General features: G+C 37.7%; 1 protein-coding gene across 3 annotated transcripts in view; it reads right to left on the bottom strand.

The window, feature by feature from the left end:
• The window catches only part of LOC136864398 (PHD finger protein 23A), a 147,188-nt gene that overhangs the window by 28,328 nt on the left and 103,183 nt on the right, over positions 1-15,677 (bottom strand). For 2 of the 3 annotated variants that reach the window (XM_067141339.2, XM_067141340.2), the window contains one exon: positions 1,779-8,948. The exons of the other annotated variant lie outside the window; for it this stretch is intronic. In XM_067141339.2, the coding sequence (XP_066997440.2) occupies positions 8,725-8,948 (224 nt within the window). In that variant the 3' untranslated portion in view covers positions 1,779-8,724. Of the gene's footprint in view, positions 1-1,778; positions 8,949-15,677 lie in introns of those variants that run through there. 3 annotated transcript variants of the gene reach the window in all.

Raw genomic sequence — 15,677 nt, 5'->3', positions numbered from 1 at the left:
AACTATGCCATATTTTGATACAGTTAAATGTAATTTGACCACGACATACAACCACACTTTTCTACGTTAACACTATGCACAATTAGTGAAAAAAATCATTGAAAAATGGGGTGAATGGGAACACATAGATGATGTGTAAAATGAGGTTAAATGTGAATGCAGTCTTCATATACGTACTGTTCGGTAATTCTATCCCTTATTTTATCTGTATTCCAGTTGCTGAAGAAAGATGCCAAGGCAATATAAACCCGATCTGAGGGGCAAAATCCACAGGAAAGTCCCACCGGAACCACTTTCTGCTGTATTAGAGGATATTAAAAGAGGATTATCATACAGAATATGTTCAGAGAAGTATGCCATTCCTACAACAGTGTTATACAGACGTATGAAATATAATAAAAGTGAAGGAAGAATAGAAATGAAGCCAAAAGTTGGACAGACATTGTTTAGATACTGAAAAGCATTTGGTTGATCAGCTGGTGACGTGTTCTCCTCTGGTTACCCATTTGATGCATAACGACCTCCGATGTATTGTTAAGACTTACCTTGATAGAATGGGAGTCACTGTGAAGAGGTTCAGAAGCAATATATCAGGTCACGACTTTGCCCCCAGTTTCCTTAATCGTCACCGAAATGTTTTATCTCAATGAATGTGTCAATACAGAATAGAGACCCTATTCTAAGTCGCTTGCCCCGTTCATCAGCAGAAGAAACGGTGGACGATGTTGAGGGAAACAATGGTATCACTGATGACTGCATTGTTTCTGTACTCAATGATATGAGGTTCATTCCTGGGACAGTAAAAATTAGAAAAAGAAAGCTAAACATTACTCCTGGTCAGAGTGTGAAAGCTGACGACTTAGAAAATGATAGCCAAGAAGGACATCTGTCAGATGATTAGTAACAGCAGAAGGAGATCTCAAAATAAAATGAAGTTCCTACTTATAAACATGTCAGTAAAAGAAAGTTGCCAAACCCAACCAAAGGACGCCAGAATCAGAACCCTAAATCACACCTAAGGCAGGACTGCAACTGAGAACTACATCCGGTTAAAAAAATAATGAGAGGTGTGTACAAGAAAGCACGAATGGAGGAAGGTGACTGGGTTACGGTAGATTTTCTTCTCCATCCACATCATTAATCAAATCACCCAAATTCTTCAAAGCAATCCTATTTCATTGAAACAGTCATCAGTGTTTACTATGAATGCTTCACAGTAACGTTTCTGAAGTAGGCCTACTGTATGTGCCAACTAAAGTTGAGAGCAGACACATTTTTAAGTGGTCCAAACATGAAAATGTCTGTGAAATTGATAAATCAGGTGTTGTTGGTGTGGTAAACCACCCTAATCTTTTTAGAAGGGGACTCCTGAAATCCGATGTAAATTTCCACGTATGGTAACCTTTTGGAGCATGTTTTAGGTTGACAATTACCTTATTGTATTATTTCTTACTGTTTATGCATTTTCAGATCTTAGATAACATTTTTTAAAGGTTTTCAGTGTTCCTTTTCACCCCAGTATGAGGAGAATAGGTTTAGACGGGACACTTAAGTATCTGTTCCTATTGACCCCATATTTGGGGTGAATGGGAACACTAATTTTTCAGTCAATATCACGTAACTTGTTGTACCAATCTGTTCATTTCATGTACCATAACTAGCTATGTGACCTTATCAACACCGCTACACGCAGAAATGTATTAAATTATCTAAATCAAGAAAACAGCGACAGAAAATACTATAAAACCGTTCCCATTCACCCCATTTTACGGTAGTAGTTTTCTAAATCTTAATAACAGTGAAATTTAGTTCTTATATGCATTGTCTGTGGTCATGAAGAACCTGGATATACTCCAGGTGTAAACAATAAAAGGCTTTACATGTGAACACACTAGACTAGCCTATGGTATGAGGTGTATAGGTAAAGGGTACAAAGCAGCTCAAACTTTCTGTGCAATTATGGCTCTTCCTCCACCTCCTCGATTTGATCGCTACAATAAAGTTTTACTAGGGTGTCTTGAAGATGTAAGTAGCACATCCTTATAAAATGCTGTGAAGGAAGTAGTGGAGAATAATGAAGGCAACTGTGATATAACAGCAGCTTTTGATGGAAGTGGCACAAAAGAGGGCATACTTCTCTCAATGGGGTTGTTACTGCTACCTCCTTGAAAGTGGTATTATTGATGTAGAGTGCTTGACTAAATATTGCTCTGGTTGTAAATCAGACAGGAAGGACCATAATTGTGATATCAATTTTGAAGGACACAGTGGTGGTATGGAATCAGAGGGCGTCTTAAAAATATTTAATACATCAGAGCATACATATGGTGTACACAACAGCCAGTACCTTGGTGATGGGGATTCTAAAGGTTTCCAAAAAGCGTGCGAGGATAAACCTTATGGAAATGCTGTAAGTACTGAAAAGACTGAATGTGTAGGTCAGGTGCAGAAGAGGTTAGGTACCTAGACTGAGGAAGCTGCGAAAAGACCTTAGTTCAGAAGCTCTGTGATGGGAAGTACCTGAGTTGGGAGGGGTCGCCTCACTGATTGAGAAATAGACCTACTACAGAAATATTATGGACTGGACATTGGGAGGAATGAGGGAAACCTAGCTGCTATGAGAAAAGCTGTATGTGCTAGTCTTATACACAAATCATCCACTGATGAACATACCTGCCATGCCCTCTGCCCAACAGGTCCTGATTCATGGTGCAAGCTCCAGAAAGCAAAAGTAAATGGTACTGAATATGAGCATAAGTATGCCTTGCCTTATGCTGTTGTTGAGGCAATAAAGCCTATTTACAGGGATCTCAGCAATCCATAATTACTAGAGAAGTGCATTCATGGAAGGACTCAAAATCCCAATGAGTGCTTCAAGCGTATCTGGGACCATGTTCCGAAAACTGTTCTTATGGGTGTACAGACACTAAAAATAGGAGTTCTAGATACAGCGATATATTTTAATGAAGGGACATCATACAGATGTATGATTCTGGAGCTGCTATGCATGGAATCAGGGTACAACATGAAGCATGCACTCACTGCAGAAGAGTTTCTGAGGCAGATAGAATGTACAAGGAGAGTACCAAACAGGCAAGAACCAGAAAAAGAAGTACAAAGAGGAAGGAGGAGGATGAAGAACTTCTGAACCAAGATGATTATGGGGCTAGAATGCATTAAATACGTCACATTAGACACAACCTTAGTTAAAAGCAATGTCCAAATTAAAGTCCATTTCCCCGCAAGTTTATTTCTCAGATACATTTAATTTAATAGATAAATAACTATTTGAGCCAGATAGCTGAAACATTGTACATACATTCAGTATGATGACTGTGCTGGAAAGTGGACATGCAGGATATGAGGCAATTTCACTGTGGCTTTTACGCTACTAAAAAAAAACTTATGCAAGATGATTTTATTTTGAAGTTCACTACTGTCGACAATCCTGCACCTGTCTCAAAAATAAGCATGACTTCAGGTGATGATGCTTGTTGTTTAAAGGGGCCTAACATCTAGGTCATCGGCCCCTAATGGTACAAAATAAGACGAAATGTTATGACAATTTAAAAAGCCATAAACCTCCACTGAGCAGAATTCGAAAACGTGAGGACGAATGAGTGGATGGATATGAAGTTAAAACAATCAGTATTGCTGACCTAGTGACTGCTTCTAAAGCACAATACTGAATCGATGATACTTGTAGTAGAAAATGGTCCAAAATTGAGGTCATCAGACCCTCATAATGGTAATTATCGCTAGGAAAGTAGAACCATGCTATTTGTCATGTTGCGGTACTAATCAAAAGTAGCATGGATTTGCGGTATTCCACATATTATGGTACTACTGTATTCACAGGTAATGTAATGCGCACATGTAACACAGACCTATGGTGTTTCCCACATTGCGGCGCTATTTATAGGCAACACAAACCTATGGTGTTCCTCACATAAGTGGACTAACCCCAGGGGCCCGCACTATCACGTGGTGTCCTTCACATAGTGGGTACTAAGCTCAGGCAAGCCAGAACCATGGTGTCGCTCATACAGTGGTACGAATCACAGGTACACACTGTCACTACTAATCACAAACCTATTTTGTACCTAACACAATGGTACTACGTGCAAGTAAAAGCGACCTATGGTGTTCCCTGCGTGATGGTACTAATTACAAGTAGTCTCATGGTTCTAATTTGATCATCCCTTGGTCGCCCCTTTTATTTGCCTCTTACGACAGGCAGGGGATACCGTGGGTGTATTCTCCGTCTGCATCCCCCACCCACAGGGGGCCACAACATTAGTTACACCCATCGAAAAAAATTGGTATATTTTAATGCAAAAATTTTAATTAATGCTGTTAATAAATTTATTTCTAGATGTTCTCTATAATAGTCTAATTTATGCAGACACACATTTTCTGTATACAGTTACAATTTTGGTGGATTTTATTGATAAGTTTTCAAGATATGGGTACCTAAAAACCTTTTGCACTTCTCAAAAGTAAATTCCTAATGAATGAAAAAGTATGCTAAATACTGAAATATTTGACACACTAATTCGTCATTATTTGAGTCTGTCAGCTCAAAAATGAGCCTTGTCCACCAAAAAAATCAACATTCAGTTATGCACATTCCTACATTCAGAACGTAACGTCCTTCCCAGTGATGTGTAGGTTATGTGTCAAAACAATTCTTGTCCCTGTGAAAAACAGGTTTAAAATTCCGTATCTGCTCCATACTGAGACTTGTCCATTGGCTACCGTTCCATATTAAGTCTTGTCCTATGGCAGATGTTCCATATGAAGTACACAAGAAATTGTCAAACCGGTACAACATGCAGCAGTTGCAAACCTGCAATACATTTATGTTGTTTTGTTGTTTACCCTGATTAATATGAAAAAAAACACAAACTACTGAGCTATTTGTTCAATATTTAGCAAAAATTTGTATCAAAGTTGTATAATGGAACAAGAAGTTATACAAAGTGGTCCGTGTATAGTTCCTGCAGAACCAGGATGTAGTAGACACCAGCAAAGAGATAAATCTACATGGAATAAAAGCATTTTAAAGCAAAGAAGGTAAGATGTTACGTTCATTAGATTTAACCATAAAACTTTTAGTCTATCTATACATGGCAGAAAACAGTGCTTTTAAAAACGTTGTGGCCTGTGACTCATGTAGTCCACACTACCATAGTACACCTAGTGATAGATTAAAACCTGCACTTTCATTACCTCAGTTTTGTAACACCTAACCTAAATACTGTCAGGTAAATCTGTATAAGAGCATACTCACCAAATGTACCATAACCAAACCTACCCTAGCACAAACAACATGAGCATACGCATGTATAGAAATACCTACTGTCATTCCACTATTCACTGCATTAGCTTTAATGCACTTTGATTCAATCTCTCTCACTATACTACAATCCTGGGAGAAGACATGTCCTAAATACTTAAAATGATCTAAATGTCCCATCTCTGTATCCTTAATATGACATTCAATTCTCTTGGATTTCTTACTTACCAACATCAATTTAGTCTTAGAAAGGCTAATTTTCATACCATACCATACTTTTCACTAATCATATCCATGTACTTCTGTCTAATTTACTCGTCCTGGAGATTTTCTACCCTTACTCGTCTGCACACAGATTTTACTTTCTTTATCCTAGGTCTAGAGATACTTAGTTCACTACAGATCAAACTGTGATCTGTATCATCAAAACATCCCCTGAATACCCACACATTCCTAACAGATTTCCTGAATTGAAAGTCAATAGTCCCATGCGTAGCAGTGAATAGCCTTATGCTTTAAGAATGTATTTGTAACTGTTAATCCCATACTAGAACAGAAGTCCAGCAAATGCTTCCCATTCCTATTAGCTTTTATTAATGAGGAATATTCAAGTGATGAGGGAAGATCTACTTTGTGAAATGCGAAAAAGGTTTCCCTTTTGCGAAAAAATTATGCCTTATTACAGATATACATTGGATTTAGGAAATAAACTTTCCAATACATCATAATTAAAAGATATACTTCAGAATAAAATCTCTCTTCAAAACCAACAGAGGCATAAAAGATAACCATACTGTATAAAACATAACCCCTATACAAATTTGGAATTAAGTGGTTTAAACAATTGTAATCTTCTGAATTGATAAGAGCACAAGATGATTGAACAAATTATATTCTCACTTATAGTATTAAACAATTCACAGTACACAATATTATCCAAGTAAAATAAATACATTAATCTATGAACATCTCCAAGATTAGGGAGAGAAGTGGCTTTACCGTGACTGAATAAGTATTACAACACTTCATGTTTAAGATCTTGTTTGTATCCACAGATGATTGCCCTACAGATTTGGTTTCAATCGGTATTTCAAGACTATGCATTGCTTCATAAGTAGATGCAAATATATGTCATATTAAAACACAAAATTAATCAAATTCAATTATATTGTGAGAAATTATATGGCTGCCTTTTAATTATACTAAGTCTTACTTGCTGTCCAGCAGCAGCAGCAACAACAGCAACAATTCTAAGGCTCAAATATTTTCCACCCATACATTATTTTTTGGCTGTGCATGTAGAACACAAAATACAGTAAAATGAAAGAAAATGAAATAGGAAAAATACATTTAAAGCTCCACATTGAGACAATATTTGATAACTGTCAGAGCTACTTTCATTATTGCAGAATGCTGTTCATTTCAGGGCTTGGGACATAGTATTCGACAGCCTTATCCTAGTCACCCTTAGTAGAAGTGTTGTATGCAAAAGGACCTAATAAAGATGAAACATTTATACAGAGTTCAAATATACTGTAGATAACAGAAAATGACATGACTTCAAGATCATATACACTATAGCAGCCCGACTTCAGTCCGCAACCAAATCACTGGTTTAATTCAAATGGTCCAAAACTCACATACAGGAAGAAGAAGAGGAGGAGGAGGAGGAGGAAGAGGAAGAAGAAACATACCAAATTCTTCACAGCAAAAACAAGCAGTGAATATAATGGCAGAAGCAACAGTGATGATACTTGTACTAGTTTCAATGACTGTAATGAGGGAATATTCTTAAGAAAAATGAATGTGAAACAGGAATAGTATTTATATCCAGGAATGACCCACAATTCTTATAAGACTGTCAGCTGTACTGTCGTCCGTCCGTCCATCTGAGGCTGATGTTCAGTTAGACTCAAAATACATCTTCAGGGAAAACAGTAAAATGACTTACTTTTAATGCAGCCACTGCATTTATATTTCCATGAGTATATTACAAAGCCCACATGATTACTGGCTTAGTAGCACCTCGTTTCTTGATAAACAGGGAATTGCCCTTAGGAATCACTGAAAAAATTGCTGCTGAAGAGTAATCAATAAACAAGATTAAAGACTTTTATGACCTTGAATATTCCTGTACACTCGTATTTTAATAAGGTACAAGTAGGGGAATGTTTGACAATCCCGGAGCTTAAGCCTATAAATCAAAAAATATTTCAAACATTCAAAAACAGCTACCAGACTGAATTTAACCTCTAAAATCTGACCAAAGTGTTCTAAGAGAACAGGAATTAATCCTTTAAATTAGTATAACTTTTCTTATCAGATGTTATTTCTCCCTTTGTAAATGATAGATCCATAATCATTGCCTGTTACACCTCTTCATGGAATTGAGCAGAACCTCAATTTCACAACACAGACATTTTTCCTGACTGCCTAATTATCATCAAAATCATTACTATAAGGATTCAACATTTTTAAATATGGGTACACCTACAGGTAAAGCAACCAAGTTGGCAAAGGGACTAGGTATGTTTCTGTCTTTAAAGTAAACACTATTTACCACCATATAATGGATGAACGAAGGAAGGCTAGTGAAGTACTTGAGACAGAAAATCTCCTCACAACAGATATTGCACTTATACCACAAGACAACATCATTAAGTATAATGAATGTACTCTACAAAACAAAATAATAAATAGTAAACCTAATATGCAATTGCTAATTCTTGTTCATTCAAACTATTTACACTTTCTTGCTCTGAATAATTTATGCTCCAAGTTTTATAACATTTCACAAAACATGATTCTACTGTAATACACGAGACTTATAAAACTTGAATTCACAAGGAAAGATATGCAGTAATGTCAAGCTTGCACCATTTCTCCCTTACAGCAATTCTCACAGGTCTGACTTTATTCCAGTGGCAAAACTTGCTTATCAAACATAATGGATCTGAAAATTCTATTTTAACAACCAGGTAGCTTCCAGCATCATATATAGTATATACTATATAGTTTGGTCCTGGCTTAAGTTCTGCTTACCACCTTACAGATACGCCAAATGCAGTGGTGAAGATCAAAGAGAGGAACCCCGTATTTCATGTCCACTATTCTCACCAGAATTCATTGCAGCGTAGCTGATCACCCATCCACATTGACTGCTTCTTTAAAAATAGACTGAAATGTGAAAATTTAACTTCTGCAGCTATAAATATCTTTTGTACTTAAAATATATTTTAAGAGTATATAAGGTGCGATTTTAAACAGACTCGTGGGTAAAAAGCAGCACTTTGTTACCCTAATTACCAACTCTAAATTCTTGTCCATGGTGAGCTGGAAAGATTTCTCAGTGAAAACAGCAGTCTTCATTTTCTTAAATTCACTGCCAGTCAAACAAACAATAACTGATCACAATTATAGTCTCATCACACACTCACTCTTTTCTTCGGTCTCACTGTCGAGTTCGATGGAATGTTACCGCACTTTTGGTTTTTACACTTAACACAAATAAATACTTCTGGTATGTTTGTTTTTTTAATTTTTGCACACGAAAGATGGATCCACGTAAGACACTTACTACACTCGATCATGGCACGTCCAGCAAAAGGTTTTGAACAATAGCAGGTAACCAGATCATATGAGTCATCCTCTGCAAGACAAAAAGCATGAGTTAATTTCAACAATAAAACAAAATTAAAGCAGTAAAATTACACATAGTCAATTCTTGTAAGCTAACCAGATATTACAGAAAATGATGAATCATTCAAAAATAACTTTTTTTTTTACATGAGTAATTCAAGGTATTCAAATCCATCGTATGTTTTTGGTTTCCAGGTTATATGACACATCCTTGCGTACATCTCTCACCATCCCATTTCAATCAAATTTCAAAATTCTCGTACTCCAGACAACATTCCGAAGAAAGAAAAAAACAAAAAACAAAAAAACTATACAAGATGAAGCTCAATCTCCAATGAAGATAAAACTTCAAAATTTGAAATCATTGAGAAATAAAGGTGAACTGATATGTACATTATTCAGCAAGTTATCTCTACATGATAAGGAAACAAACTAATTTCAGAAGAGATACAAATTCTTTGGTCTGAGCAACAGAAGCAAAAAGCGTTCCTAAGGAGAGCTCTGTAATAAAACCTCACCTCTAAAGCCATGTACCAGTATAGAAAGATAGAAACATGTAATTTTATAAAATTTTATAAACAACCATAGATCACTGTAGAAAGCCTTAGCAAAAAAATCTCCCCACTTTTCATACACTGCCATCCTCCCATAGATAGACACTCATCAGTAAGGCCCGGTTTCTTCAACTGTATGTAAAATTTTACTTAACAAATGTTAAGTAACAATGGTTATTAATTTAACACTTCGTTTAACCCTCGAAGTGGCGGTCATTTACCCTGTAGTGGCAGAGATATTTTACCGGTATTGCAGACTCTTAGTATAAATTGTGTTAAAAATCGTTGACATGTTATACATATATAAACAGCGCACCGTTTTATCCTCAAAAGTGCACGGAATAAGATGATGATACTAAAGCTGTTATTTATCATGCACAAAGTGTTAGACCAAAAATATATTGAATTTGTTTATATTATTTATTTTTGCAAAAGTTTTGCTATACATGTTTATATTTATGTAAATTTAAAAAAAATGACATATACAGAAGGAGCACCAGTTCATAGTAAATAGTTGCGTACCGGTATATAGTTTATAATACTGTTCTTACCTGGAAAAATTATACAACAATTGTATGCTACCACTTATATATTTCACTCAGTCACTTGGGTGGGTCTTTCTTTTTACTCCACGATTGTCAGGCATCCAGAAGTGCATTAGTTTATGATAACAACCCTGGTGAATACCACCATTACATCCTGGACACCAGCACACAACACATAGGCGATTGTTATTCTGTGGCAAGTTTTCGAGAGCATGAGAGGAGCCTCCTGCATGACATGTTGCCCTCACAACTGGAATTGGGAACTGTTCATTTAGCAATCCCCTACCTATACTGACTATGAAGTCTCGTTTTGCTAAAGGCTTATCAGTGTTCTTTATGTACAGGACGTATGCAACAAATAATGTCATATCTAGAAGATTTGAAAAAAATTGCTTATAGTACCTTCTGGTGGGTCTGGAACAAGTGGCATGGAAAATGCACGTATCTTTATTATCTACACCTCCCATGAAAATATTGTATTTATGAACCAGTAGTAGTTTCAACCCTTCATTTCCCTTTCGACTCCTTACAACATTGTCCTCAGCGTGACATCCATATGTGAGACAATAAACTAGTTTCCATGTTTTCGTCTCTTTACAAGCAATCAGTAGAACGTCACCTTGCCTAAAGTAAACGGTTTGCCTAGGTTCAAGTTTTGAACTTAGAGACAGTCCCTTTGACGATTTATTCACTGTTCCTATGAGGAAATGATTCAGTATTGCCGACATGAGTGCATATCAACACTTCAGATTGATATCAGAAGGAAAACTGACGACTAAATATAGCTGGCTCAGCTGAGACATAGGCTACATGTGGCCGGCCGCTGAGTATGTAGCAGCTAGCACAAGACAGCAAAATTATGACACTACTTTGGCAACGATTTACACTAGATTAGTGCAAGATGCTATTATACAAATTATTTCCTGATTATGACCTAACATTTCTCCTTTAATTATTTCGTAATTAGCACATTTCGATAAATAATAATTCGATTAACGAAACAAAATAAAGAGCATGTCAAAACGCCTGATATCAGGCGTTGCCACTGGGTAAACGCATAAAATGCCCGATATCAGGTGTTTGCCACTTGGAGGGTTAAAAGTGCCCTGTTTCACGAACACATTCCAACATTTGTTACGAAACAATTGTTAAAGACAAATTAACACATTTCAGTGAGATTTCTGAACGCGTTTGGCAGTGAGCGTCTTTTGTTTCTTTACATAAAGCGCTCCCAGTGGTGTGTTGAAATAGTATTTTGTCACACAGACACATGGTTGAAGGTTATGGTTAGCGGAGACTGATAAGACGTAAACACGTCGAGTAAGAGGCAACAAAATCGTTATGATAAATGAGAGTTCTTATTTAATTTAATTTTAATTTAAAATTATGCGAATGTGCTTAAAAAATGAAAGAACAGACTGTTATATCACAACATTCGATATAGCTTATTCTTATATTCTTATCACTGGGAAAATGTGATAATTGCTGTGTTTTGAATGGTTTTCTGGCATTCTTTTATTGCAGGGAAAACAATGTAATGCCTTGTTAATGCTGCAGTGGCAGCAGGAATTCTTTGCAGGATTCTACACACTTTTTCTTGCACTCGTGAACATAGTCGCCTACAATTACATGACCGAGCTCAATAGCTGCATTCGCTTAAGTGCGGCCAGTATACAGTAATCGGGAGATAGTGGGTTCGAACCCCACTGTTAGCAGCCCTGAAGATGGTTTTCTGTGGTTTCCCACTTTCACACAGGCAAATGCTCGGGCTGTACCTTAATTAAGGCCACGGCTGCTTCCTTCCCATTCCTAGGCCTTTCCTATCCCATCGTCGCCAAAGACCTATCTGTGTCGGTACGACGTAAAACAAATAGACAACAATGACAAAAAAAAAAACAATTACATGAAAAGTGCCTGAAGCATAATATCTAACAAGTAGAGGCCCGACCCTGCAGTCAACCGATTTCACCGAGCCTCAATGTACCTGTGGGGAGACACTCAACAGCAACTCGTGTGTAAGGGTTTAAGTCAATACGCTTTCGTTTTCGAAAAAAAGAGGTCACATGTCATTACACAGGACCAGCTTCGGACAAAGTGGAGGTGGTAGAACACTAAAAGGCGAACAAATTTTACTTAAACATGTCAGGTCCGCAACCTATTAACATCAGAAAAATTGATGAATCCCCGATTCCAATACAAGGCACATACGGTACTTGGGAGTTACATCACAGCGAAACGGAGTGGTGGCCAAGTGGTCACCGTACTTGTCTCCGAACCTCGTAGACGTGAATTCGAGTCTTGTCGCAGCTATAATTGTTGCACAAAATAAATGAATGTCCACCTCTGTGGTGTAGTGGTTAATGTGATTAGCTGCCACCCCTGGAGGCCCGGGGTCGATTCCCGGCTCTGCCATGAAATTTGAAGAGAGGTAAGTGGACTGGAACGAGGTCCACTCAGCCTCGGGAGGTCAAATGATTAGAGGTGGGTTCGATTCCCACCTAAGCCATCCTGGAAGTGGCTTTCCGTGCTTTCCCACTTCTCCTCATAACTTAAGGCCACAGCCACTTCCTTCCCTCTTCCTTGTCTTCCCTTCCAATCTTCCCATCCCCCCGCAAGGCCCCTGTTCAGCATAGCAGGTGAGGCCGCCTGGGCGAGGTACTGGTCATCCTCCCCAGTTGTATCCCCGACCCGGAGTCTGAAGTTCCAGGACACTGCAATTGAGGCGGTAGAGGTGGTATCCCTCGCTGATTCCAAGGGTAAAACCGACCCTGGAGGGTAAAGAGATAAAGAAGAAGAAGAAATTAATATTTGAAGGAATGTTAAGGTAAAAATTGGAACAAAATATTACGCAAATTGCAGTACAGTTTTTCTACCTGAAATTAATATAGGCTTGAATGTTCTCACAGTTACTGCTGGATCTCTTTCTCTGCATATATATTAATTTGAGGTAGAAAATAAAGTTTGTTCGTAATCTGTTTACCGGGTCGCTTTTTCCCCTCGGACTCAAAGAGGGATCCCACCTCTATCGCCTCAAGGGCAGTGTCCTGGAGCCTCAGACTCTGGGATATAACTGGGGAGGATGACCAATACCTCGCCCAGGCGGCCTCACCTGCTATGAACAGGGGCCTTGTGGGGGGGATGAGAAGTCTGGAAGGGATAGACGAGGAAGAGGGAAGGAAGCAGCCATGGCCTTAAGTTACGTACCATCCCGGCATTTGGTTGGAGGAGAAGTGGGAAACCACGGAAAACCACTCCCAGCATGGCTGAGGAGGGAATAGAACCTCCCTCTACTCAGTTGACCTCCCGAGGCTGAGTGGACCCCGTTCCAGCCCTCGTACCACTTTTCAAATTTCGTGGCAGAGCTGGGAATCGAACCCGGGCCTCTGGGGGTGGCAGCTAATCACACTAACCACTACACCACAGAGGCGGACAGAAAATAAAGTTCCACTGCAATTTGATTATTCATTTTATTCGCATTTTTACCCTCACATTCCCTGAAACAATTATTTAATTTGTGTAAAAAAAAACTTATGTCTATGGCGGTACTGGAACTCAAGTCGTCGCAGTTCGGAGACAAGCACTATGATCACTGCTCCACTTGTCGGGGTTACAACTGCTTAAGTATATACGTGCTGCGTTAGAATCGGGGAATCATAAATTTTTCAGAAATTATTAGGTTGCAGACCTTACAAGTCTGAGTAAAATGTGTTAGCATTTTAGTGTTCTATCACCTCCATGTGGTCCGAAGCTGATCCTGCCTCATATTTGTCCTCACTGTTGGAAACTCTAACCTATTTTCAATATCATCTAGTACCTTGTTCATTATGGCTTTGGTAATCAGAAATATATCTTCTGACAACTCTAGAAAGTAGTTATTTCTTAGTATGGGTCGTCCTTTGCCTTCTTCAGTTTATAAATAGTCTTCATACAGCAGTAAAGCTTCAAACTTACATCTTCATCTTCTACCTGCCTCCATTTTGAAATTTTAGCAGCTGTTAAGAGGTTTAACACAGGGCTGCTGCCAGGTTAATTTAACACATGTATTAACAATTTGTTAGAGTTAATAATTCTTGATGAGACGACCATTTTGTTAAATTATGTGTTAACTCTCCTTAACAGCAGAGTTAACACTTAACATTCGTTGAAGAAACCGGGCTTAAGTCTTAGTTGTTTTACATCCATTACTTTTCAAAGTCATTGGGTGGGAAGGTATATATCCAGAGGGGCCATCTTGACACATCTCCAGTAGTGATGATGAAGTCTAGGATAAACCGAAGTCCGATAAAAACAGGAAAACAGAAGTCACGAAAAGATTGTAAAGTCTAGGAGTACATGGTAAATATTGAAGAAAGGACTTTACTGTCAATATCAATAATATCAATAATAATAATAATAATAATAATAATAATAATAATGGCGTGTGGCCTCCGAAGAAGCCTGGTGCAGGTCTTTTGCTACATAGGCGACATGCATGTCCATGAGGATGGGGCCCTACTTATGATGAATTCTAGTGATGAAGACAGCACACACACCCAACCCCCTGAGCCCTTGGAATTAACCAATGAAGGTTAAAATCTCCAACCCGTCCAGGAATTGAACCTGGGACCCCCTGGACCAAAGGCCAGCAAGCTAACCATTTAGCTATGGAGCCATACAATAGAAATGATGAAAAGGAACAAACAAGAGATGATTAATCTCAGTCTTCATTACCTTTCTGTATCAAATTTAACACAACACACTTAGTTCCTGCCGAAAAATTTCAACTTCATTCTTACTATTTTCTTTGTCCTTGTTTGTTCCTTTTGTAACACTGATCTGTACAGCTCTTTTTACTGTTCTTTATTCCTATTTTTGTACCACCATTATTCCTCTTAATCTTCTTATAACAATCATTTTCTTGTATTTATCAGACCCGATGAAACAGGGAAACATAAACGAGCACATTACAGCCCGAAAAGAAAAGAAATGAAATGTACAAGAACTGGGACTTACGATGTGAGGGCCCATTTTATTATGTGTTTCCATATTCCTTCCATAACCCCCACTCATACTGAATTAAAAATTGAAGGTAAACTGGAGCAATTAAAAGCACCATGGATGAATGTCAGCAGGCAATGACGTTTACCAAATGTAACTTCATATAAATTTAGTTCACTCAGAAGGGCAAATTATCTCTTTCCATACAAGAGATAAAACCCCTTTATCCTCATTTTTAAACCTAACAAAAACAACAAAGAGATTATAAAAATCATAACCAGATGTTTGTACCTTTAATTTGTACCTGTAATTTTTTTCCTAATTTCCAACTAAGGCTTTACTTACTGTAACAATCATTTAGTTCAAAAGTATTGGAAAGGAACAAACAGATGCCAAATCAAATGATACCTTCTCTTTATGTATGACATAGTTAGAAAATAAGTTAGCATCACATTCAACCTCAGAAAAAACCACTCATGCATGTAGAAAAAGAAGAGGCACAATACTGAATTTCTTCCTAACTAACAGTTTATACATGGAGTATGTTATTCAAAACCAAACCACTACTATTTGAAAACTACCTAATCCAACTTTCTTAGCCTCTCCTTTTGGTAAATGCAGGAATCACTACTATGTTCAAAAAAGTGTTCAATTTTAAACATA

The sequence above is a fragment of the Anabrus simplex genome, chromosome 2, assembly GCF_040414725.1.
Source record: "Anabrus simplex isolate iqAnaSimp1 chromosome 2, ASM4041472v1, whole genome shotgun sequence".
Taxonomy (NCBI): domain Eukaryota; kingdom Metazoa; phylum Arthropoda; class Insecta; order Orthoptera; family Tettigoniidae; genus Anabrus; species Anabrus simplex.
Note: the sequence above shows the minus strand (reverse complement) of the source record. Positions and strands in the feature narration are given on the sequence as shown.